General features: G+C 42.2%; 1 protein-coding gene across 1 annotated transcript in view; it reads right to left on the bottom strand.

The window, feature by feature from the left end:
• Positions 1-1,172: 1,172 nt before the first annotated feature.
• Positions 1,173-25,567, bottom strand: part of DCAF10 (DDB1 and CUL4 associated factor 10) — a 34,334-nt gene continuing 9,939 nt past the window's right edge. Inside the window, exons 2-7 of the mRNA XM_060199156.1 lie at positions 17,048-17,161; positions 14,675-14,872; positions 10,127-10,329; positions 5,048-5,161; positions 3,731-3,876; positions 1,173-1,980 (exon numbers count right to left, since the gene is read on the bottom strand). Coding sequence (XP_060055139.1) covers positions 1,612-1,980; positions 3,731-3,876; positions 5,048-5,161; positions 10,127-10,329; positions 14,675-14,872; positions 17,048-17,161 — 1,144 coding nt within the window. The 3' untranslated portion in view covers positions 1,173-1,611. The remainder of the gene's footprint in view (positions 1,981-3,730; positions 3,877-5,047; positions 5,162-10,126; positions 10,330-14,674; positions 14,873-17,047; positions 17,162-25,567) is intronic.

Raw genomic sequence — 25,567 nt, forward strand, 5'->3', positions numbered from 1 at the left:
CACCTTCTGGGAATTGTATAAAGCACCTAGTGGGAACAGGAGTATTGACTCATTTTTAAGGTAGTATCTTTCAAACTATGATCCAAAGACTACTTGAATAAAGATTATTTATGGTTCCTGCTTAAAATAGAGATTCCTGTTTTCTCTGTAATGGAAACATTATTTACAAGCTCTTGTCTCCAAAATTTTATTTTTCTTTTAAGTATGTATTTTTTAAAGAAGCTCATAGTAAGCCTGTGGCAATTCTAAATTTTTCTGGTTAACCAGAACATCCAAAGGTGAGGGCCAGCTCTCTATTTTTCACAAGCTCCTCAATGATTTTAATACACCCTACTGTCTGAAAACCACTGGCCTAAAAGGTGACTTAAAAGGGAAAGCTAATACATGACTTAAATCACTCCAGCCTCTGGCATATCACTTCTAATCCAGTGCCACTCAGCTGAGGGAGAGAAGACTGGAGGAAAGTTGCTTGCTCCAGTCAGTAAGCACAGTCTCCTTGTGCTTGACCCCTGCTTGGGGCTTTTTGACTCACTACGTTCTGTAATAAAAGGTAAAAGGCCTTTTGGCAACTTTGTCTTGACATGGGAGTTACTGACTAACATTGGTGAGACAAGGCTTAAAAAGAAATGCAATTCTTTTCTCACTAATTGCTTGAGCTTTTGTCACTGCCTTCAAGGAAGAAAGATGAGTGAATTGCATTTTCTTTACTCTTCATTCTGTTCTACTACAGCACAATAAAACATCCTCTGCAATTCAAATCATTTGACAGAGAAAACAGAAACCCAAGTCACACTGCTCTCATCACTCAGTGGGCAGATAGTGTACTAATCTAATAAATAAATCCTCTTACACAGGAGAAAGGACCAACCCCATTCCTTTTCCACTTCTCCTTTCTAAAGCTGCTGAAAGGAGCAAAATATCCAGTCAGGACATATACTAAGGAGTTTAAAATTCATACAAGTAAAGTAAAATACAAAGAGAGGTGCTAATATTTTTTTCCTAAAATTTCACAACAAAAATCTCTCACAGTGAAAAAAAAAAAAAGTATAGTTTTAACAACAACAAAACCAAAAAAGTATTTTGTTGTAAGACTACTGGTTATGAGAATAATGCCATTATGTGTGCTCATTATAGAGAAACTTAATAGCAACTTTAAAAGGCCAAGTATACTGATAAGTGAAGGTGAAAATTCTTTTTCAATAAGGGATATGCCAAAAGCAAACTTCTGGCTTTTATTTAATACTATGTCATGGATTTTCCCCAACCTAAACTCCTGTCAAATGTCCATAGATTTCACATAAAATAAAATTGATAGTTAAAAAGAGAAGGAAAGAGAGAACCCAGACAAGAGCCACCATGCCAAGTAACCAGAGGAGCCAGGCTCAGTGGCACAGGTCAGCAGGAGCAGAGGAACGCCGCGCAGTCAGACTCGGAGACGCCCCCAGGATTCTGGACGACCACGTGTCAGGCCACAGGTGTGTTCATGGACCCATACAAACCAGGATCTTGACCCAGACTTATAAGATCTTCTAAAAAGAAAATACTTCACCTAAATTGAAGTAATTTATAAGTCAAACACCACAAGAGTTCCTTATTTGATGTACGTTGTGCCTAAAACTTTGGCTGATACAAAGAAACCCGTCCACTAAGGCAGCCTGAGGCAATCTGACAATGTGTTGGAGAGAACTTTGTTGTCAGTACCACATCGTTATGAGAGTACAAAGAACGGATCACCCGAAGGGGACTGGCTTCTTTGGGCAGACAGTCAATAAGCTCACTGCATTGTTTGTCGAATCCCAATAAGCGAATCCCGTAGCCATGTGGGGAAGAGATCATTCGCCCATCAGGGCTGAAGCAAAGCTCTTTGATGTAACCCCTGCCTACATTGGCTTCTTCAATAAAATGAGTCAGTCGTAGAGAACATCGAGGCGAAACAGGTCGAACGGGAGCTCCTTCTTGGAATTCATAGACGCAAGTCCACTAGGAGCAGAGCAGAGAAACAAAACAAAGTTATAGAGCCCAAGTAATGCCACAGATATTTAATCTGGAAAAGTTCTACTCAATGCCCGAGCTAGCCTGAATTACCAAAACAGAACTTTGCAAGAAATTAGTCAGGGGCCAGGCGGTGGCGCACCTGGTTAAGCGCACACATCACAGTGCACAAGGACCCAGGTTCACACCCCCGGTCTCCACCTGCAGGGGGAAAGCTCAACAAGTGGGGAAGCAGGACTGTAGGTCAGTCTCTCTCTCTCTCTATCTATCTCCTCCTCCTCCTCCACCTCTCTCAGGTTCTCTCCATCTCTATCCAATAATAAATAAATCAGTTGGATGCCCTTTCCATAACAAAACTATGTGCTGATTATTCAGCACAGTGATATATGTGTGCTCATTATAGAGATTTAATAGCAACTTTAAAAGGCTGAGTATCCTGATAAGTGAAGGTGAAACTTCTTTTTCTTTTTTTATATTTATTTATTCCCTTTTGTTGCCCTTGTTGTATTGTTGTAGTAGTTGTTGTTATTGATGTTGCCGTTGTTGGACAGGACAGAGAGAAATGGAGAGAGGAGGGGAAGACAGAGAGGAGGAGAGAAAGATAGACACCTGCAGACCTGCTTCACCACCTGTGAAGCGACTCCCCTGCAGGTGGGGAGCCGGGGTTCGAATCGGGAGCCTTACTCCGGTCCTTGTCCCTTTGTGCCACGTGCGCTTAACCCTCTGTGCTACCGCCTGACTCTCCGAAACTTCTTTTTCAATAAGGAATATGCCAAAAGCAAACTTCTGGCTTTTATTTAATACTATGTCATGGATTTTCCCCAACCTAAACTCCTGTCAAATGTCCATAGATTTCACATAAAATAAAATTGATAGTTAAAAAGAGGAGAAGGAAAGAGAGAACCCAGACAAGAGCCACCATGCCAAGTAACCAGAGGAGCCCGGCTCAGTGGCACAGGTCAGCAGGGGCAGAGCGGTTTCCTGTGGCTTCCGCAGTAGGCTTCGCCTTTCTGAGGACAATAACAATCTTGGCTTTTTGAAAACTCTAGGGGTAAGGTAACCAAGCAGTGGAAAACCTCTCCTACACTGTCCGAGGACTCTTCTTTCGGTTGTGATTTCTGTAGTACTAGTGAGAGTCTTGCAGGACTCTGCTTTTCTAATGATAAGAATCATAAGGTCACCAACCCTTTCTTTGAAAAAAAAAAACGTATTTCTTAGCATGAGACAGTGATAAGGGAGAGAGAACCAGAGCATCATTCTGGCACATGAGATGCCAGGGATCAAACTTGGGATCTCATGCTTGAGAGTCCAAAGTTTGGTGGGGAGGGAGAGTAGATGGCATAATGGTTATACAGACTCTCATGCCTGAGGCTCCACAGTCCCAGGTTCGATCCCCCGCACCATAAGCCAGATGTGAGCAGTGCTAGCCACTGTCCTAGTTCCATGGCCACCATCTAAGGTCTTTTACCTTAGCCAATAGTTTAGTCCCTTTCTCTTCCAAAATTTCTCATGGTTTTTAAGAAAGAGAAGAGTGTTAAGTCTCGGTTGGAAAAACTGAAATGAGGGACACAAGAATTAAGGAGTTGGATACGATCTGAGCTAATGATACTTTGAAATACTTTTCAGCTTGCTCCTTAGGAGGAAAAGGGTTCTCAAGAGATAAAGAGACCATGAGCGCACATGACAATGCCAATATGTTCAGCTGGACCTACTGAAGGCTGAGTAGTATTAGCCATACCTCCTGATCATCAGTATTGCTTGAACATCGAAGAAGAGTGGCCCAGCCTTTTGGGTGCAGCTGTAAGGATGTGATACAGTTTCCACGGTCTCTCTCACCAGGAACTTCAGGGGTTAAGACTTCAAGACTGTTTCGAGGTGAAACTCCTGAGACACAAGAAAACGAGAATGTGGAATTTGTTTTATTAAAGGACTACTGTAGCTCATCAAAACTTTTGCTTCTGGGGTGGGGGTAGAGAGCATAATGGTTATGCAAAGAGACTCTCATGCCTGAGGCTCCATAGTCCCAGGTTCAGTCCCCTGTTCTACCATAAACCAGAGCTGAATAGTGTTCTGGTAAAAACAAACAAACAAACAAACAAACAAACAAAACCACTTTTGAATTTAGCTGAGTGTTAATATGGAAGATGGTAGGTATAGTCTGCATAGGTAGAAAGCTATTCACTTAAAGGTAGAAAGGTGGCTGGTTATGCAAAAGACTTTCATGCCTGAGGCTCCAAGGTCGCAGGTTCAATCCCCAGCACCACCATAAGCCAGAGCTGTGTAGTGCTCTGGACTCTCTCTATATAGTTCATTGAAAAAATAACAACAAAGCTATAGAGAACAGGCTAAGCAGCTAGTTCTGGCATAGGAGCTAAGATAAAACTGGCAGAGTAGGACTAGAATGCTGCTCACTTTATCCCACAGTTCCTGTAAGGGTGTTAGGCACTGCTCAGATAAGGAAACTGCAGAATGAAAGGGTCATGAGCTAGAACCAGGTGACTGTCACCAGTACCTGGTAAGCTTGTCTCCATTTACAAAAAGAACACTTCCAATGTATAACCTCATCTGATGTTCATAACAATTCAGATTGTGTTAGACACTAGGAAACTGCTTCCTCTCAAAGGAGACTATACTAATCTAGGAAGTAAAACCAAAGCTCAAATTCCAACACTTAACCCCAGAGGTTTGGGTTAGAAAGTTTTTTTTAAAAAAATGTTTATTTATTTATTTCCCTTTTGTTGCCCTTGTTGTTTATTGTTATAGTTACTATTGTTGTTGTTATTGATGTCATTGTTGTTGGACAGGACAGAGAGAAATGGAGAGAGGAGGGGAAGACAGAGGGGGGAGAGAAAGAGAGACACCTGCAGACCTGCTTCACCGCCTGTGAAGCGACTCCCCTGCAAATGGGGAGCCGGGGGCTCGAACTGGGATCCTTATGCTGGTCCTTGCACTTCATGCCATGTGGGCTTAACCTGCTACGCTACTGCCTGACCCCCAGAAAGTTTTTTGCTAGACACAATCGTTGCAAGAGCACAGAATCCAACTTTTAACCTACCTTCTCTTTGTGCGGCTCGTGACATGTGTTTTTCAGACGATGAATTAGAATCACCATGATGACAAGGTGAACCAGAAACTCTGGGACCAGATGAACTTGATGAAGTTGTCAGATCTTAAAAACATAAAAAGTTTTAATAATAAACTTAGCCAGGTGGTGGTAGTGTTGCTGAACTCTAAGCCATGTGCTTGAACCACATCATTAAAATTCATTTGAAACAATGGTAAGTATGTATCCATACAGGTTGATAACTTACTTAAGGAAGGCAGGGCAGCTCACTGAAACATTCTAAGTTCTAGCATCCCTTCCTCTTCCCCTCCCTCCCTCTTTTTCTACCAGGGTTACTGCTGGGGCTTGGGTGCTTATATAACAAATCACCTCTCCTGGTGGTCATTACCTACCCTCTCCCCACTTACTGGGCTGCCAGGAGTATCATGATGTGTTTCCCCGTTTTTCTATGAAAAATGTGCCATGACTTTCCCAACAACCCGGTATTAGAGAGGGGCAGAGAGACACCTGCAGCACTGCTTTGTCACATGTCCTTGAGCTGGGTAACATGTGAGTTCAACCAGGTGCGCTATCTCTTGGCCCCTTTAGTCCCTTTCTAAAATCTTTTTTTTTTTTAATTAGTTACGTGTTTACATTAAATAAAAATAATAATAAAAAGAAGACCCAAATAACATAGGAACATCTTTGGCTACCATAGTTTCAGTAGTGAAATGGATGAAGAAAACTCAGCAACAATGAAAATGGGGAAGAGGTAGTTCACTGGGTACGGTGCCTGTCTTGTCACACACACAGCCCATGTTCAAAAACCCTGGTGCCACCAGGGAGTGCCATGGGACTGGGGAGAGTTTTGTGTGCTGTGGAGTCTCTTCCTGTCTTAGTCTATAGTGTAAGGGCAGTGAAACCGCATATGAATGAGTCCTGACCATGTGCACATGGAACTTGTTGTTCAGTGTTTATAGACTAGATTTCAAACAGCAGACCCATTACCAAGAACATAAATACTTTCATTTATTTAATTTTCTTTAATTATTATTATCTTTATTTATTGGGTAGAGATAGACAGAAATCGAGAGGGAAGGGGGAGATAGAAAGAGAGGGAAACAGACACCTGCAGCACTGCTTCACCACTTGTGAAGCTTTCCCCCTGCAGGTGGGGACTGGGGACTTGAACCCAGGTCCCTGTGCACTATAACATGTGCACTCAACCAGGTGCACCACCGCCCAGCCCCACAAATACTTTTAAAGCATATTAAAAACTTCTATTGGTTTTCTTTTTTTATAACGATTTTATTTTATTAATTCATGAGAAATGAGAAAGAACCAGACATCACTCTGGTACATGTGCTGCTGGGGACTGAATTTAGGACCTCATGCTTGAGAGTCCAATGCCTTATCCACTGCCCCATCTCTCAGACCACACTTCTACTGGTTTTCTATACATATGTGCTTACTATTTTTTTTTTCTTGCCAGCAGGGTTAACACTGGGGCTCAGTGCCAGCACTATGAATCCACCACTGCTGGTAGTCATTTTCCCTTCTTTTTCTCTTTTTTTTTTAGATTTTTTTTTGGATTGCAGCAGGAGAAATTGAGAGGAGAGGAAGACAAATAAGGAGAGAGAAAGACAGATACCTATAGACCTCCCTGCAGGTGGGGAACAAGAGGTCAAACCCTGGGCCTTGTGCAAGGTGATATGTGCACTTAACAGGGTGCATCACCACCCAGGCCTGTTTCCTTACAACCTTTAAAATGCAACATAGGGGCCGGGCAGTGGTGCGCCTGGTTAAGTACACATATTACCGTGCACAAGGACCTAGGTTTAAGCCCTTGGTCCCCAACTGCAGGGGGAAAGTTTCACGAGTGGTGAAGCAGAGCTGCAGGTATCTCTCTCCCTCTGTATCTCCCTTGCCCTTCTCTTTGTCTCTATCCAATAATAAATAAATATAATATTTTAAAAATGCAATATAAGGGAGTCGGCAGCACAGCGGGTTAAGCGCACATGGCGCAAAGTGCAAGGACCGGCACAAGGATCCCGGTTCGAGCCCCTGCTCCCCACCTGCAGGGGAGTCGCTTCACAGGCAGTGAAGCAGGTCTGTAGGTGTCTATCTTTCTCTCTGTTTTCCCCTCCTCTCTCCATTTCTCTCAGTCCTGTCCAATAATAACGACATCAATAACAATAATAAAGCAACAAGGGAATAAATATTAAACAATGCAATAGAAACTTCACATCAAAATCTGTTAAAAAGCAAAAAAATAAAAGGATTAGTGAGTCTGATATATTATTCCATTATTCCAAATAGCAACTTATTTTATCATATTTTCCTAATGGCCTTACCCTACTATAAAGTCTTATTTATCTATTTATCAATTCCCACTGATATTATTAAATATTACAGTTATGGACCAAGAGCTAGCTTATTGGGTAGGAGAAACCCAGGTTTGATCCCTAGCACCACACAAAGGGAACCATAGCAGCAGCAGAAGCTATTCCTAATGGTATTTCTTTCTTTCCTCTTCTTTTTAAATATTTATTTATTCCATTTTGTTGCCCTTGCTATTTTATTGTTGTAGTTATTATTGTTGTTGTTGTTGGAGAGGACAGAGAGAAATGGAGAGAGGAGGGGAAGACAGAGAGGGGGAGAGAGAAAGATAGACACCTGCAGATCTGCTTCACCACCTGTGAAGCGACTCCCCTGCAGGTGGGGAGCCGGGGGCTTGAACCGGGATCCTTACGCAGGTGCTTGCGCTTTGCGCCACCTGCGCTTAATCTGCTATGCTACGCCCGACTCCCATGGTATTTCTTTCTATCTCTTTCTCATTATATGAAGAAAAAGCAACCTGGAGTGGTGAAATTTATCATCCATGAGGACACAGCCCCATACAGACAACAAAACATATTATTAGCATTCCCCTCGAGGAGATTAGAAGACAGAAAATCTTGGATTCAAGTAAAAATACCAAATCAACTTCCTAAATCATTGTTTGTTAAGAAGTTAGTTGATCATTAATATTGGGGGGGGGGGGAAGCCCAAGACTATTCTGAGTCTCAAGAATCTAAAGGGATATACTAGCATATTTATGAAACCGTTTACTTACAAGTTAGTTACTGAATGTTTATTTTCTTACTTTAAGTTCTGAAAGTAGGTAAACATAGAATGATGCCTATATATCCCCAAAACAGTTTCCAAAGGTGATTCTAAGCCCACAATAGAAATAAATTATTTGAAGTTGCTGTTTAGTGCAATTTATAAGCACTATGTGTTCCAAATGCTTCCATCTTTCCCTTTAGTTCCTGTTCATAAGCATAATACTTTAAACAATGGACATATTCTCAGATTTGTCCAATTTCCCAGTGATGAAATAAATCTCACATATAAATTATAGGACATACATTTTTCTGAGCCCCAATTATACTTCAGGCTAATGGAATCAGGAAGAAGAGAAATAAGAGGATTTTTTTAAATTTAAATTTTTTAAATTTATTTTATTTATTTATTAAAGTTTTTAAAATATTTATTTATTTATTCCCTTTTGTTGCCCTTGTTCTTTTTTTATTATTGTAGTTATTGATGTCACTGTTATTGGACAAGACAGAAATGGAGAGAGGAGGGGAAGACAGAGGGGGAGAGATAGACACCTGCAGACCTGCTTCACCACCTGTGAAGCGACTCCCCTGCAAGTGGGGAGCCGGGAGCTTGAACCAGGATCCTTACGCTGGTCCTTGCACTTTGCCCAACGTGCACTTAACCCGTCACACTACCACCCCACTCCCTATTAAAGTTTCTTTTTAATATATTTATTTATTTATTGGATAGAGACAGCCAGAAGTTGAGAGGGAAGGTGATAACAGAGAGTGAGAGAGACAGAGAGACACCTGTGGCACTGCATCACCATTTGTGAAGCTTCCCCTCTGCAGGTGGGAACTGGGGGCTTGAACCTGGGTCCTTGAACACTGCAGTGTGTATGCTCAACCAGGTGCACCACCAACCAGTCCCATATTTTATTTATTTACTTATTTTACTTTTTGTTGCCCTTGTTGCTTTTATCATTGTTGTGGTTATTATTATTGTTTTCGTTGTTGCCGGATAGGATAGAAATGGAGAAAGGAGGGGAAGACAGAGGGGGGGAGAAAGACAGACACCTGCAGACCTGCTTCACACACACACACACTTCCCAAGTGGTGAAGTAGGTCTGCAGGTGTCTTTCTCTCCTCTCTCTGTCTCCCCCTTCTCAATTTATATTTGTCCAATGCAACAAAATAGAAAGAAAAAGTTAATTATTTTTCCTGAATACATATAGATCATTATACTTCCTTGGGGAAAAAATTATCACTGAGCCTTCAAAAAAAAAAAAAGTCTCTTAATTTTTCTTCTCTTTTTCCTGTGGCATATCAGGTAGAACACACATATCACCATGTGCAAGGACCTGGGTTCAAGCCTCTGTCCCATCCTGCAGAAGGAAAGCTTCACAAGTAGTGAAGCCGTGCTTCTCTCCTTCTCAGTTTTTCTCTGTCTCTATTCAAAAAGGACAGGAGGAGGAGGAGGAGGAGGAGGAGGAGGAGGAGGAGGAGAAAAGGGTACCAGAAGCAGTAGATTCATGAGGCAGGGAACAAGTCCCAGTCATAATCCTGGTGGCAATAGAAAAAGAAAAAAAAAAAAAAGGGGGAGTGGAAGGGGGATTGAGGAGAGAAAAAGAAAACACTTTCATGAATTAAAAAAAGAAAAACTTGGGGGTTGGGCGGTAGCACAGTGGGTTAAGTGCATGTGGTGCCAAGTGGAAGAACTGGCATAAGGATCCTGGTTCGAGCCCCCGGCTCCCCATCTGCAGGGGAGATGCTTCACATGTGGTAAAGCAGGTCTGCAGGTGTCTATTTTTCTCTCCCCCTTTGTCTTCCCCTCCTCTTGGTTTCTCTCTCTTGTCCAACAACAATGACAGCAATAACAACAACAATAATAATAACAATGATAAACAAGGACAACAAAAGGGAAAAAAATAGTCTCCAGGATTCGTGGTACAGGCACCAAGTCCCAGCAATAACCCTGGAGGCAAAAAAAAAAAAAAAAACAACTTACCTGAACTTGATGTTGTCCTTCTTGCTCTCAAAATGGGATAGCTGCCTACTTCTAAAGACTTGGTTAAGTCAAGATCATGTAAAATCAAGAGATATCCAGAGGATGTTGAGATCAACATTTTAGAACAATCTGGTGTTAATCTCATTCGCATGAGAAAACGCGTGTGAAAGAATTTCTTGTGTGGACATCCATCTTCTGTACACCTGCAGAGGAAATCAGACCAACAAAACCTGGAGTTATCATAAATGCACAGATCCAGTGGTGAGTCATATTTCTGTCCTTCAAAATCAGATTCCACAGTCAATGTACACTTAGATGCACATGACTGATTTTATTACCATTACTTCCTTTTTGTTTTACTACCAGAGTTATCGTTGGGACTTGATGCGTATCGACTCCACCACCCCTGGAGTCCATTTTTGTTTCTGATAGAGGGTGAGAGGAGATACATCTGCAGCATCGCTCCACCACCTGTGAAGCTTCCCCCTTGATGATATGTTTAAACTACCGTGTGTGCTACCACTTGGACCTAATATTGCCTTTTTTTCACCATTCTTTCATCTTCTACCTTTCTTTTTATTCTTTAAGCATATGTTTTGTTATTTTAAAATTCGATTTTTGACTAGAGCTCAGTAACTATGGTTACTGGTGGCACCAGGGTTAAAACGTGGGACTGGGAAATTTTGTAGACAAGTCCTGTATGCTACCAGAAAATAGCCTGTTAATACCAAAGTATTTCACAGCTCTGGTTTATGGTGTTGTGGGGAATTAAACCTGGGACTTCAGAGCCTCAGGCATGAGGCTTATGAGACTTATACATAACCATTATGGTATCTCCCAGTACTTAAGCATATATTTTTAAATTAAGACTTTGAAGCTAATGTAAGTTTTTTAGTTGCAAAAATATTTTTTCTTTCACTCTTCTGTTCAATAAATGTTTGGCTAAGTAAGTTAATAGTTTTATCTTTTTGAATAACATTCTAATGAGTTTTGGTTTCCACTATTGCTATTTTTAAGTCTGCTATCTAAGTCTTAAGATTTGGGGCTGGAGTAGGGCACCAAAGTGAAGGTCTCTGGGTGGAGGATGAGGGTAGATGGTCAGCTTCACTGGAGGTGGGGAGGGACACAGACCTTCAGTGGTGGCAACACTGTTAATATGCACTCTTATTAACTTATAGTCTCATAAATCACTAATTAATAGGAGAGGGGAAAAATGGGTCCAATATCTCAGGCTTTTGTATATGCTCCTTCAGTCTAAGCACTTAAAACTTCAAAGTGGTAATCAAATTGAATTTGAACAGTCAGCTCAAATTGTTAATACATTTCTAATAATGACTTGTTTTTTGAAATACTAAATCTTCTAAAAACTTAGACCAGGGAGAACAGAAGTAACCCCGGTGGCATTTCTTTATAAGATACAATTATATGTAAAGAGCATAAAAGGACATAAATTATGGTGAGGTCTTATATGATATAGCAAATGCTAATAAAGGGACTTTCAAAGTTAACCCAACTGCCAAATAATTTCGTTATAGCAATAACTATCTAGTGCCTTCTATATATATATATATTTATTTATTTTCCCTTTTGTTGCCCTTTTTTATTGTTGTTGTAGTTATTATTGTTGTTGGATAGGACAGAGAGAAATGGAGAGAGAAGGGGAAGACAGAGAGGGGGAGAGAAAGATAGACACCAGCAGACCTGCTTCACTGCCTGTTAAGTGACTCCCCTGCAGGTGGGGAGCTGGGGCTCAAACCGGGATCTTTATGTTGGTCCTTACACTTTATGCCACGTGTGCTTAACCCGCTGCACTACCACCCGACACCCTTATTGCCTTTAAGTTTAACCTTAGGGTTTACTGCCTTACGGTTATCCTTAGACAGGAGTAACCTTCCTTTTTCTCTATAAAGCCCATATTTCTCTCAGGCCTGGAACCCCTAGGGTGGGGCTGACTTTCTGCATGCTTCTCTCAATTCATACCAACTGACACTGCATCTGCTGATCCCAACCTAAGCAATGCAACCAGTACCACCTCGGTATGTCTCACTTCGGACTGTGTCCAGAGAAGTCAGGCGTGGAATGTCAACTCTTCAGCTTCATTACTCTGGTGAGACCTTTCTTAGCTCATAGGATTCCTTAATTCCATTTCGGGTGGTGCACTTCTTAACAAACCTCAAAACCTAGATATAGACCAAGGCCCATGAGACAGGGCTTATGTACACATGTATCCACAAATTGGGGGGAAACATATACCTTAAAGCAAAAGTGCACAATAGTTTGCAGAAAGTCAATAAATGAAGCAAGCAAGTAGAAAAACACAAAAAGACACCATAAAGTGCCTAATCAAATAGAATCTGCTTTGACCTTCTCACCTACCTCTTATTACACATCCCTCCATCACTCCAAAAATAACCTTGTCAGACAAAGGACTACAAAACCTGAATAAAGGCAAGAGACTGGCAGACTTTAATGATGACTCTTTCGTCACTACCAGACCTCCCCATCACCTGGGGCCCTAGTCAGGGAGTCCTGGGATTCCCACACAGACATGGTGGACCCAGACCTCTAACAGATCTCTCTCGCCACTGTCACTGGTCATCTCCATCAGGAACAACAGAATGGACCCCTCTGTGGGCTACTATAGGACCTGGCCCTCAGTGTGGATCAGCAATAGTAGGGAATGTTCCATTCTCAGAAGGGAGGTTGGACAGCATACTCTGCCTATCATCCAAGGACGATGGGTCCTGAAATTATTGCAGCCTGGAATGTTCCTAGACGTGGCCACAGAATGTGAGCTCAGACCTATAGGGATGCAGAGGTTACATGGGCCCCAGATCAAACCGATGGGGTTTACAATTCATATTTATACACTTTCCCCATATTTGGGAGCTACTCTTTTCCCTGATCCAGCTTTCTAGTCCTTTTTCCAACTACGACACCATCTCCCCAGACAATAACCTGGGTCCACCTGCATATTAGATGTCAGTCTCAGGCAAAAACTAGTAAAGTCATGGGCCCCTTGGAATATACCTAAAATAGGCTTACTAGCTTTTTCCAAAATGGAGACCCCAAATCTTCATGGGATATGGAAATTATGTGGAAATGTACCCCTAAATCCTGTGGTCTTGTCAATATTTCCATTTTATAAATAAAAATTATATAAATAAAAAAAGATTTGGGGTTGGACAGTGACACACCCTGTTAAACATTACCATGCATGAGAACCTGATTCAACTCCCCAGCTGCAGGGGGGTATTTCTCAAGTGGTGAAGCAGGCACACGGGTGTCTTTTTCTCTCCCTCTCCCCTCCCAATTTCTCTCTATTTTATCAAATAAAATAGAAGCAGAAAAAAAAAAAAAAAAAAGGAAAGAAGAAAGGCTGCTGGGAGTAGTTATTGCTTAAGGTACTGGCACTAAGCCCAAGCAATAACCCTGGTGGAAAAAAGAATAAACGAACAAAAAATCCACTCAGAACTGGAGGCATCATACTCCCAGATCTCAGAATATATTATAGGGCCATTATAATAAAAACTGCCTGTTACTAGAACAAAAATAGACACAGTGACTAGGGAATAGAACCAAGAGCCCAGAAATAAGCCTCCATATCTATGGATATCTAATTTTTGACAAGGCAGCCCAAAATATTAAATGGAGAAAGAGGAGTCTTTTCAACAAATAATGCTGGGAAAATTGGGTTGAAACACATACAAGTATGAAATTTGTGGTTCATGAAAGTGGTTCATTAAACTGAACCACCACATCTCACCACACACAAGAGTAAACTCCAAGTGGATCAAGGGCTTGGATATTAGACCAGAAACGATCAGATACTTAGAGGGAAATACTGCCAGAACTCTTTCCCATCTAAGTTTTATAGGCACCTCTGATGACTCAAATCCAGTTTCAATGAAGACAAAAATCAAAAATAAACCAATGAGACTCCATCACATTGAGAAGCTTCTCCACAGCAAAATAAATCACCACCCAGTGGTCTGGGAGGTGGCACAGTGATAAAGCTTTGAACTCCCAAGCAGGAGGTCCCAAGTTTGATCCCTGGCAGGACATGTGCCAGAGTGATGTCTGGTTCTTTCTCTCTCCTATTTTTCTCATAAATAATGAAATCTTTTTTTTTTAAAAATCACCACCCAAATAAACAGATTCCTTATAGAAAGGGAAATATGTAAATGCCACACATCAGAAAATTAATCTTATAAATCAGTTTTAATGATTAACTCTATTAATTTCTATTTTATCATTTAAAAATATTTTTTTGTCTGCGGAGGGGAACTTGGTCTTGAACCTAGGTCCTTGTGCACTGTAATGTTCTGTTTCATCACTAACTCTATTCCCTATCACAAAACGTTGTCCAACTTTTTAGTTGTAATCTATAAGTCATTTTAACAAAAGATGGAACTTTTTAAAATTGTTTTTCCAAAGTCAGTTTTTTTCTCCAAAGAGATATGAAAACTATGACAGGACAGTGAATTTACCATCTTTTTTTTTTCTTTCCCTTTCTCATAATCCTAACAAGGTCTTTTATTCACAAACCTGTTGGTATCCCAAATAATGACATTTCCATCAAATCCTGATGTTACTAAGAGTCTTGTATTAGTATCATATTCGATGTTCTTGACCCAGCTAGTGTGACCATGCAAAGTGCACACTTTGGTGTTCAATTTTCTCAGATCCCATAGTGCTATTGTAGTATCGTCAGAGCAGGTAGCGAACAGCCGGTTATCAAGAAATCTACAGAGGAGAAAAGAAAACTGGTTTTAATAACCTTTTAATAAAGCAAATTGGACTTGGGGGCGGGGTAAACAGCATAATGGTTATGCAAAAAGACTCTCCTGCCTGAGGCTCTAAAGTTCCAGGTTCAATCTCTCACACAATCATAAGCCAGAGCTGAGCAGTGCTCTAGTTAGAAAAAAAAGAAGAAAGAAAGAAAATTGGCCTTGGTCGTCTTTTTTTTTTTTTTAATATTTATTTATTTTCCCTTTTGTTGCCCTTGTTTTTTATTGTTGTTGTAGTTATTATTGTTGTTGTTATTGTTGGATAGGACAGAGAGAAATGGAAAGAGGAGGGAAGACAAAGAAGGGGAGAGAAAGACAGACACCTGCAGACCTGCTTCACCGCCTGTGAAGCAACTCTCCTGCAGGTGGGGAGTCGGGGGCTCGAACAGGGATCCTTACGCTGGTCTTTGCGCTTCGTACCATGTGTGCTTAGCCCACTGTGCTATCACCCGACTCCCTGGTAAATAGTCTTCATATTACCTAGTCAGGAAGGAAAGGAGGTGGCTCTAAGTCCACTGTACGAACCTAGCGATTCTGCCATCCAGTAAACAGTATCCTCCATATAGGCACAATGAAGGCTACTGTGGCTTCATGAGGGCCACACCGCAATTTTATTCATTTGCTTTACATTGTTGATTTTTATTTGAAACTGGAAACAAGTGTTCGACAGTATCAGAAAGAAAAGACTTTAGAATCTGTATTGGAAATGCAAATGAGAGACAACTTACTAGGAGACAAGAGATTTTGAAGACTTGCTTGTTAAGGGAGACACGCTAAGAGGATCGGTCTCAAAATTATAAGAAACATTTACTCTGTTACAAATGTCTCTAGAAAAATCACATACAAGAGTTGTAATCAAAATGTTATCCTTTTAAAAAATTTTTTAAAAATCATCTTTATTTATTGGATACAGACAGCCAGATAGAGAGGGCCAGGGGACATAGAGAGGGAGAAAGACAGAGAAACACCTGCAGCTGCTTCACCACTTACAAAGCTTCCCCCCTGAAAATGGGGACCCAGGGCTTGAACTTGGCTCCTTGCCCACTATAACATGAGTGCTCAACCAGGTGCACCACAACCTGGCCCCCTTAAAATGCTATAATTCTGACAGCCATTTTTTCCCCTTGTTTTATTGGTTAGGTCAGAGAGAAATTGAGATAGGAGGGGTAGATAGATAGGGCGAAAGGACACCTACAGACCTGCTTCACTGTTTGTGGAGTGACCTCCCAAGGGTGCTAGGGGTCAGAACCAGGATCCTTGGGAGTTGGGCGGTAGCGCAGCAGGTTAAGTGCACATGGCGCGAAGCACAAGGACAGGCGTAAGGATCCCGGTTCGAACCCCCGTAGGTAAAGCAGGCGGTGAAGCAGGTCTGCAGGTGTCTGTCTTTCTCTCCCTGTCTTCCCCTCCTCTCTCGATTTCTCTCTGTCCTATCCAACAATAGCAACAACAACAACAATAATAATAACCACAACAATGATGGAACAACAAGGGCAACAAAAGGAGAAAAAATGGTCTCCAGGAGCAGTGGATTCGTGGTGCAGGCACCAGGCCCCAGCAATAACCCTGGGGGCAAAAAAAAAAAAAAAAAAAGAACCAGGATCCTTACACCAGTCTCAGTGCTTCATACTATGTGCATGTAACCTAGAGCGCCACCCCCACCCTGTATGTCTCTTAGTAAAGAAGTAATCAGTTCATTTAAACTTAGTGTGAACTACTCGTATATCTGAAATTACTTCTATTTATTGCTTTTTAGTTCCCCCCCCACCCCCACTCCAGAGTCCTTTATTTATTTATTTTACCAGAGCACAGTTCAGTTCTGGCTTATGATGGTGGGGAGACTTGAAGACACTTGAACCTGGGACTTCGGAGAGCCTCAGGCATGAGAGTCTGTGTGCGTAACCATTATGCTATCTACCCTTCGCCCCACAGCATCCTTTACTTTGGTGCAATACACCAAGTCCAGTCTAAGTTGTGCTTTCTGTTGTAAGATTTGTTTTAAATAGGTACACTTCACAAGGGTACAGTTCTCAAATGCGAATCATCGTTAGATTACATTACAAATTTTCATTAAGTTCCAAAAACCAGCATTTTGGACCACACTGATAAATTCACTTTTCATTTTAATACTAACCTGATATTATTTACACAGTCTTCATGAGCCTCAGAAAGTGTTTTTATGTGCTTTGAAGATATAGGGTCAAAAAGCAAAACTTCAGTCTGCTCACAGGCAACTGTCAGCACTGACCTGAAAACAGACACACATTTCTGTTCAGTTTTCTAGTATTCACTTCTTACTGATATTCATCAATGAATAACTTAAAAAAATTAAAGTATCTTTATTGCATAGGGACAGCCAGAAATCAAAAGGGAAGGGGAGATAGAGAGGAAGAGAGACACCTGCAGCCCTCTTTCACCACCTGCCAAGCTTTCCCTCTGCAGGTGGGGACCAGGGGCATTGTCACGTGCAATCAACCAGGTGTGCCACCGCTCGGCCCCCAATTAATAACTTCTTTTTGCCTATATTAGAAGGAAAAAAAAAGTGAAAAGAATGATACTATCTGCTGTTGGGAATAACAGGTGATAATACTTTATCTTTTCAAAAATTAATTTATTTATTCATTTTTATGAGAGCACCGCTCAGCTCTGGCTTATGGTGGTGTGTGTGTGTGACTGAACCGGGGCCCTGGAGCCCCAGATATGAGTCTCTCTGTATAAACACTATGCCACCTCCACCACCCTCAAAGACAGATATTGTGACAGAAGCACAGAGAATCAGAGCAGCAATGTGGCACACGCCGTGTCTCATGCCTGAGAGTATGACTTATCCACTGCACCGCCTCTGGAGCCACTAAGAATGATACCAGCAACTAGAATCTCAACTACTAGGGATTCTTGGGAGAGTAACTTGAAAGTATCCACATTTTCAATGTGCCGTGGCTCGAGAGAGGGTTCAAGTCATAGAGCGGTGGACTCTCGATCCCCAGCACACGTGGGCGAGAGGGAGGCTCAGGCTGCCCACCGCATCTCCACACTATACAGCTCTCTAATATGTGATAAGTAAAGTAAGTCTTTTCCAAAGTTTTTTTTCTCAGAGAACTTAAACTTTTATTGAAAACAAAAGAGAGAGAGAGAGAGAGAGAGAGGTAGAGAAAAAGAAAGAAAGAAAGAGGACTGAGAACTGACTGACATATTGCCCACATGAGGGGTCGGGCAGCAGCGCAGCAGTTTAAGCACATGTGGCACATATTGCCCACATGGTAGTCCCAGGAAGAGACCAAGCTTTTTCATCATTATTATTATTATTATTGTTATTATTATTATTTATTGCATTGAGATACAGGGAGAGACAGAATAGAGCACTGCTCAGCTTTGACTTAGTGGTCAGCTGGGGATTGAACCTGGGACATCAGAACCTCAGGCAAAAAAGTCTTGCATAACCATTATGCTGCCTCACAGTCCTTTTTTTCAATGTGTATACCGATTTATTCAATAAATTTTCTGGGCATCTAGTCCGGAGAAATAACCACAAATACAAACATATATAAACACGCTTTGAATCGTGCCACCTATTCTATGGAATAGCAGCAAACTATTTTGATTTCTAGGGCTATTTCAGATTGTTGCAAAGAAGCACCCCCCTCATTGATTTATAAATTTCCCTTTTTTCCTAGCTGCTTTCAGGCTTTTCCTTCCAAATGAACTTTTTTAAAAAATTTTTTATATTTATTTTATTTATTGATTCCCTTTTGTTGCCCTTGTTGTTTTATTGTTGTTGTTGTCGTTGTTGGATAGGACAGAGAGAAATGGAGAGAGATGGGGAAGACAGAGAGGAGGAGAGAAAGATAGACACCTGCAGACCTGCTTCACCGCCTGGGAAGCGACTCCCCTGCAGGTGGGGAGCCGGGGTTCGAACCGGAATCCTTATGCCGGTCCTTGTGCTTTGCGCCACCTGCGCTTAACCCGCTGCGCTACATCCCGACTCCCCAAAATGAACTTTTAGCACCTGATAAAAAGTATGCCAGGCTCTCTTAGAAATATTCTAAATTGGGGAGAGGGGAGGCAACACAATGGTCACGCAAACAGACTCTCATGCCCGAGGCTCCTAAATCCCAGGTTCAGTCCCCCGCACCACCGTAAGCCGACTAGTGCACTGGCTAAAAAACAAAGAGTCGGGCGGGAGCGCAGCGGGTTAAGCGCAGGTGGCGCAAAGCGCAAGGACTGGTGTAAGGATCCCGGTTGGAGCCCCTGGCTCCCCACCTGCAGGGAGGGGTTCGCTTCACAAGCAATGAAGCAGGTCTGCAGGTGTCTATCTTTTCCCCCCTCTGTCTTCCCTCCTCTCCATTTCTCTCTGTCCTATCCAACAACTATGACATCAACAACAACAATAATAACTACAACAATAAAACAACAAGGGCAACAAAGGGAATGCATACATAAATATTTTTAAAAGATTTAAAAAAGAAAAGAAAAAAGAAAAATATTCTAAATTGTGGTCCAGAGGATGGCACACCAGATTTGCAATCATGAGGCTATGAGTTCAGTCCTCAGCCAGAGTCATACTCTGGTTTCTCTCTCTCTAGTACTAATAAATAGTTTTTAGGGCAGGGGTAGATAGAATAATGGTTATACAAAGAGACTCTCATGCCCGGGGCTCCAGTGTCCCAGGTTCAATCCCCTGCACCACCATAAACCAGAGCTGAGCAGGGCTCTGGTGATAAATAAGTAAATATAAATATATATTTTTTAAATCTAAGTATTTTTCTTTTCTTTTCTTTTTATTGGACAGAGGGACAGAGAGAAATTGAGAAAGGAGGGGCAGACAGTGAGTGAGAGACACAGAGAGACACCTGCAGTTCTGCTTCACCATTCGTGAAGCTTTCCCCCTGCAGGTGCGGACCAAGCGCTTGAACCTGTGTCCTTGCACACTGTATTGTGTGTTTTTAGCCAGATGTGCCACCGCCTGGCCCCCTTAAGTATTTTTCTTGGGATACACTGACTGTACAGATTAATCCAGTGGGATTTATATCACGCAACACTGAATCATTCCATCAGTAAACAGTATGCACACTTTCTGGCATGTGAAAGATGATTTCCTTAGCAAGAGTATACCAGAAGAGCTGGAACCTTCCAACATTCTTTTGCACTTAGAATAGGCTTATCAGATTATATAGGAACACCACAGGAATTCAGATAGATACACTGAGGTTATAATAAAGCAAGTAAAAGGTTTGCACAGGGTCTGGGGAGACAGCTTAACGACTATGCAAAAGACTGTGTTGTCCGCGGTTGCGAGGTCCCAGGTTCAGTCTCCAGCACCACGACAAGCCAGAGCTGAACAGTACTCTGGCCTTTCTTTCTCAGTCTATTTCACTCCATTTCAATTTCTTTCTTTCTTTCTTTCTTTTTTTTATATTTATTTTATTTATTGATTCCCTTTTGTTGCCCTTGTTGTTTTATTGTTGTAGTTATTATTGTTGTTGTTGTTGTTAGATAGGACAGAGAGAAATGGAGAGAGGAGGGGAAGACAGAGAGGGGGAGAGAAAGACAGACACCTGCAGACCTGCTTCACTGCCTGTGAAGCGACTCCCCTGCAGGTGGGGAGCCGGGGTTCGAACCGGGATCCTTATGCCGGTCCTTGTGCTTTGCGCCACCTGCGCTTAGCCCGCTGTGCTACAGCCCGACTCCCTTTCTTTCTTTTTTTAACAGAGCTCTGCTCAGCTCTGGCTTATGGTGGTGTGGGGGATTGAACCTGGGACTTGTCGGAGCCTCAGGCGTGAGAGTCTGTTTGCATAACCATGATGCTCTCTACCCCCACCTTCCATTTCTTTTTCATCAAAAGAAAAGAGAGAAAATAAGAAAAGTTTGAATAGAGCTGACATCTTTAAAGTAGAGCCTTTCAATTCACAAACAGTACACTCCATGCACCCTGGAGATTTCCTGCCTACTACGCAAGCTTGGCTTTTGTAGATTTATTTCTAGTACATGACATTTAAACACAAATGTTTTTGTGGGAGCCAGGCAGCAGCACAGCGGGTTAAGCGCAAGGACCGGCATAAGGATCCCCGTTCGAGCCCCTGGCTCCCCACCTGCAGGGAAGTCATTTCACAGGCAGTGAAGACAGGTGTCTGTCTTTCTCTCCCCCTCTCTCCATTTCTCTCTGTCCTATCCAACAACGACAACATCTATAACAACAATAACTACAACAACAATAAAAAACAAAGGCAACAAAAGGGAAAATAAATATAAAAAAGGTATTAAAAATGTTTTTGTAAAATGTCTTAATTTTTTGCTTTGCTGATGAGACACAAATGCAACTGATTTTTACATTATTAATGATCAATATTGCTGTTATTTATTTACTTATTTAAGATTTATTTATTTTCCCTTTTGTTGCCCTTGTTTTATTGTTGTAGTTATTATTGTTGTTGTCATTGATGTCGTCATTGTTGGATAGGACAGAGAGAAATGGAGATGGGGGGGGGAGAGAAAGATAGACACCTGCAGACCTGCTTCACCGCTTGTGAAGCGACTCCCCTGCAGGTGGGGAGCCGGGGGCTCAAACCGGGATCCTTATGCTTGGCATCACAGGGGCTTAACCCACTGCACTACCGCCCGACTCGCAATATTGCTGTTTTCGTACTTCATCTGTAGGTTATTTTAGATTTTCAGTATCATCACACCATGTACAATTTCTTTGTTCTTTTTAACATTTTCTCTTTGATGTACTAGCTAGGACACTCAGTACAATGTTGAATAGAGATTTTAGCGGCAGGCACCTTTATCTTCTTCCTGCTCTACAAGCATTTCCCATTAAGTACACATTTGACGCCTAGGACCAACCTGGGAATTCACGCTTGCAAACTCTACCACACCCTGGATTACTACTCACTTAAAGTTGTGCATAATATCTTTTATAATTGAAGAATAAAATGAATCCAGAAAACTGAACAAATCATAGTATACTATAGGGACTTTTCCAAAAAGAGAACACAGTCATGAAGCTATCAATTAGGTCAAGGAATAGAAAGTTACCAGTATTATAGAAATCCCCATTCTGCTTTTATTTATTTTTTTTAATTTAATTTATTATTATTTTTTACCAGAGCACTACTCAGCTCTGGTTTATGGTGGTGCAGGGGATTGAACCTGGGACCTTGAAGCCTCAGGCATGAGTCTCTTTGCATAACCGTTATGCGATCTACCCTCTCTTATCCCCTCCTACTCACTTTAAAGACTTATTTACCTGAAGAAGGAGGAACTCAGAACATCAACCTGGCACCTGCAATGCCAGAAATCAAACTGGGGATCTCATGCTTTACAGTCCAATGCTTTAATCATTGTAACCCCCTCCTGAGGCACATTTCTGCCCGCCCCCCCCCTCTAATTTTATTATCTTTAATTACTAACTGGATAGAGACAGCCAGAAACCAAATGGGAAGAAGGAGACAGAGGGAGAAAAAGTAGAGAGACATCTGCAGCCCTGCTTCACCACTCAAAAAGATTTCCCCCTGTAGATGGAGACTGGCGGCTGGAACCCGGGTCCTTGCACATTGTAACGTGCGGTCAACCTGGTGCGCCACCACCAGGGCCCCATTTCTGCCGCCTCTTAACCTTCCCATACCTAGGTAATCACCATTCTGACATCTAGTATTACTTTAAAAAAACTTTTTTTTTGTTTTGCTTTCCTCCCTTTTGTTGCCCTTGTTTTCTTGTTGTAGTTATTATTGTTGTTGTTACTGATGTCGTCGTTGTTGGATAGGACAGGGAGATAGATTGGATAGGACTGCCCGACTCCCTAAAAAAAACTTTTAATATCCCCACTTGCAGGGGGAAAGCTTCACAAGGTGGAGCAGGTCTACAAGTGTTTCTCTCCCTCCCTACCTCCCTCTTTTCTCTAAATTTCTCTGTCCCATCAAACAAAATTAAGTTAATAAAATAAGGGAATTGTATGAAATTATACCTGTTATCTTACAATCTTGTTAATCACTATTAAATCATTAATCAAAATTTACAAAAAAAAAAGCTCTTGGGAGTCAGGTGGTAGTGCAGTGGGTTAAGCGCATGTGGCACGAAGCGCAAGGACAGGCCTAAGGATCCTGGTTCGAGCCCCCAGCTCCCCACCTGCAGGGGAGTCGCCTCACAGGCGGTGAAGCAGGTCTGCAGGTGTCTGTCTTTCTCTCCCCTCTCCTCTCCATTTCTCTTTTCTTCTCCAGCAATGACGACATCAATAACAACAATAACTACAATAAAAACAATAAGGGTGACAAAAGGGAATAAATAAAATAAAATGTGTGCTTCTGTTAGCTCTTAAAAAAAAGCTTTTAACATGAGGATAAACTCTTCTGTTAGGCTTCTCTTACATGACACCACTCTGTGCATTGTCCATATGGGTGCTGGCTGGCTGGGCTTCTTTCATTTTCCTAGCGAGTGTCCCAGGGCTGGGTAAACGCGCTGTAATCAGCACATCCCACTGCCAGTAGGCATTTGCGTCCTTTCAAGTATGAACAATGTTGCTATGTTATTATGATTTTTCCCACTTGAGCACTGCACAGCTCTGGTTTATAGTAACCCTGGGGGCTGAAGCTGTGACGTCAGAGCCTCAGGCATGAAAATCTTTGGCATAACCCTCTGCTGCAAGTTTCTGCACAGAATTCTAACACATTTATGTATCCATTTCCTTTTCTCTTCTACATTTTTTTAAACATTTACTTTTTTATTTATTTCCTTTTGTTGCCCTTTTTAAAATTATTGTTGTTATTGATGTCATCGTTGTTGGATAGGACAGAGAGAAATGGAGAGAAAGGAGGGGAAGACAGAGAGAGGGACAGAAAGATAGACACCTGCAGACCCGCTTCACCACCCGTGAAGTGACTGACTCCCCTGCAGGTGGGGAGCCGGGGGCTCGAACTGGGATCCTTATGCCGGTCCTTGCGCTTTGTGCCACCTGCTCTTAACCCGCTGCGCTCCCGCCCGACTCCCTTCTACTTTTTTTTTTTCCCCTCCAGGGTTATTACTGGGCTCGGTGCCTGCACCATGAATCCACCGCTCCTGGAGGCCATTTCCTCCCCCTTCCGTTGCCCTCGCTGCCGTAGCCTCGTTGTGGTTATTACCATTACTATTGTTGATGTTGTTCGTTGTTCGACAGGACAGAGAGAAATGGAGAGAGGAGGGGAAGACAGAGAGGGGGAGAGAAAGACAGACACCTGCAGACCTGCTTCACCGCCTGTGAAGCGACGCCCCTGCAGGTGGGGAGCCGGGGGCTCGAACCGGGATCCCTACGGTGGTCCTTGCGCCTTGCGCCACGTGCGCTTAACCCACTGCGCTACCGCCGGACCCCCCTTTTTTTTTTAAATACACTGTGCCGCCTCCTGGATTGCTCTTTTCTTTTCTTTTCTTTCTTTCTTCCTTCCTTCCTTTTTCTTTCTCTCTTTCTTTTTAAAGATTTTATTTATTTATTAATGAGACACATAGGAGGAGAGAGAAAGAGCCAGACATCACTCCGGTACATGAGCTGCCGGGGACTGAACTCAGGACTTCAGGCTGAGAGTCCAATGCTTTATCCACTGCACCACCTCCAGAACCACTGCTCTTTCTTTCTTTTGATCTATTATTGTTAATATATTTTCCAGTTCTAAAGAACTAAATATTTTTTATTCTTTTTAAATATTTATTACTCTTTAATTTGATAGGACACAGAGAAGTCAGGGGCTGGGGAGATAGCATAATGGTTATGGCAAAAGTCTTTCAGGCCAGAGGCTCTGAGGTCCCAGATTCAATCCCCAGCACTGAGCAGTGTTCTAGTCTCTCTCTTTTGTCTTTCTCTCAGTATCTTTCCCTTTGTATCTTCTCTTTCTCATTAAAATAAAATAAAATAAAATAAAATCAATATATCTAAAAAGCGGGAGACGGGAGTCGGGCGGTAGCACAGCAGGTTAAGCAAACGTGGTACAAAGTGCAAGGACCGGCTTAAGGATCCCGGTTCAAGGGGCTCCCCACCTGCAGGGGAGTCACTTCACAGGCGGTGAAGCAGATCTGCAGGTGTCTCTCTCTCCCCATCTGTCTTCCCCTCCTCTTTCCATTTTTCTCTGTCCTATCTAACAACAACAACATCAATAACAACAACAATAATTACTACAACAATAAAAAAAGGGCAACAAAAGGGAAAATAAAATAAATAAAATTGAAAAAAGAGAGAGAGACGAGGGGTTGGGCAGTAGCGCCGTGGGTTAAATTCACATGGTGCATAAGGATCCCACTTCGAGCTGCCCGGCTCTCCACTTGCAAGGGGTCGCTTTACAAGCGTTGAAGCAGGTCTGCGGGTACTTACTTTCTCTCCTTGTCTCTTCTCGTCTGTCTCCCCGCCCCTCTTTCTATTTTTGTCTGTCCTATCCAACAACAATGACATCAACAACAATAACCACAAAAAAAAAAGGGGGCAACAAAAAGGAAAAAAAATGGCCTCCGGGAGCAGTTGATTCATAGTGCAGGCACTGAGCCCCAGCTATAACTCTGGAAGCAAAAAAAAAAAAAAAGAGAGAGAGAGAGAGAAGTTAAGAGGGGAGAGACAGAGCAAACAAGCAGCGCCTGCCGTGTGCATGGCGGTGTGTGCGCGCTGTACCTGGTGTGCACCCCAGGGCCTATTTTTTCCTTC

This window comes from Erinaceus europaeus, chromosome 10 (assembly GCF_950295315.1).
Source record: "Erinaceus europaeus chromosome 10, mEriEur2.1, whole genome shotgun sequence".
Taxonomy (NCBI): domain Eukaryota; kingdom Metazoa; phylum Chordata; class Mammalia; order Eulipotyphla; family Erinaceidae; genus Erinaceus; species Erinaceus europaeus.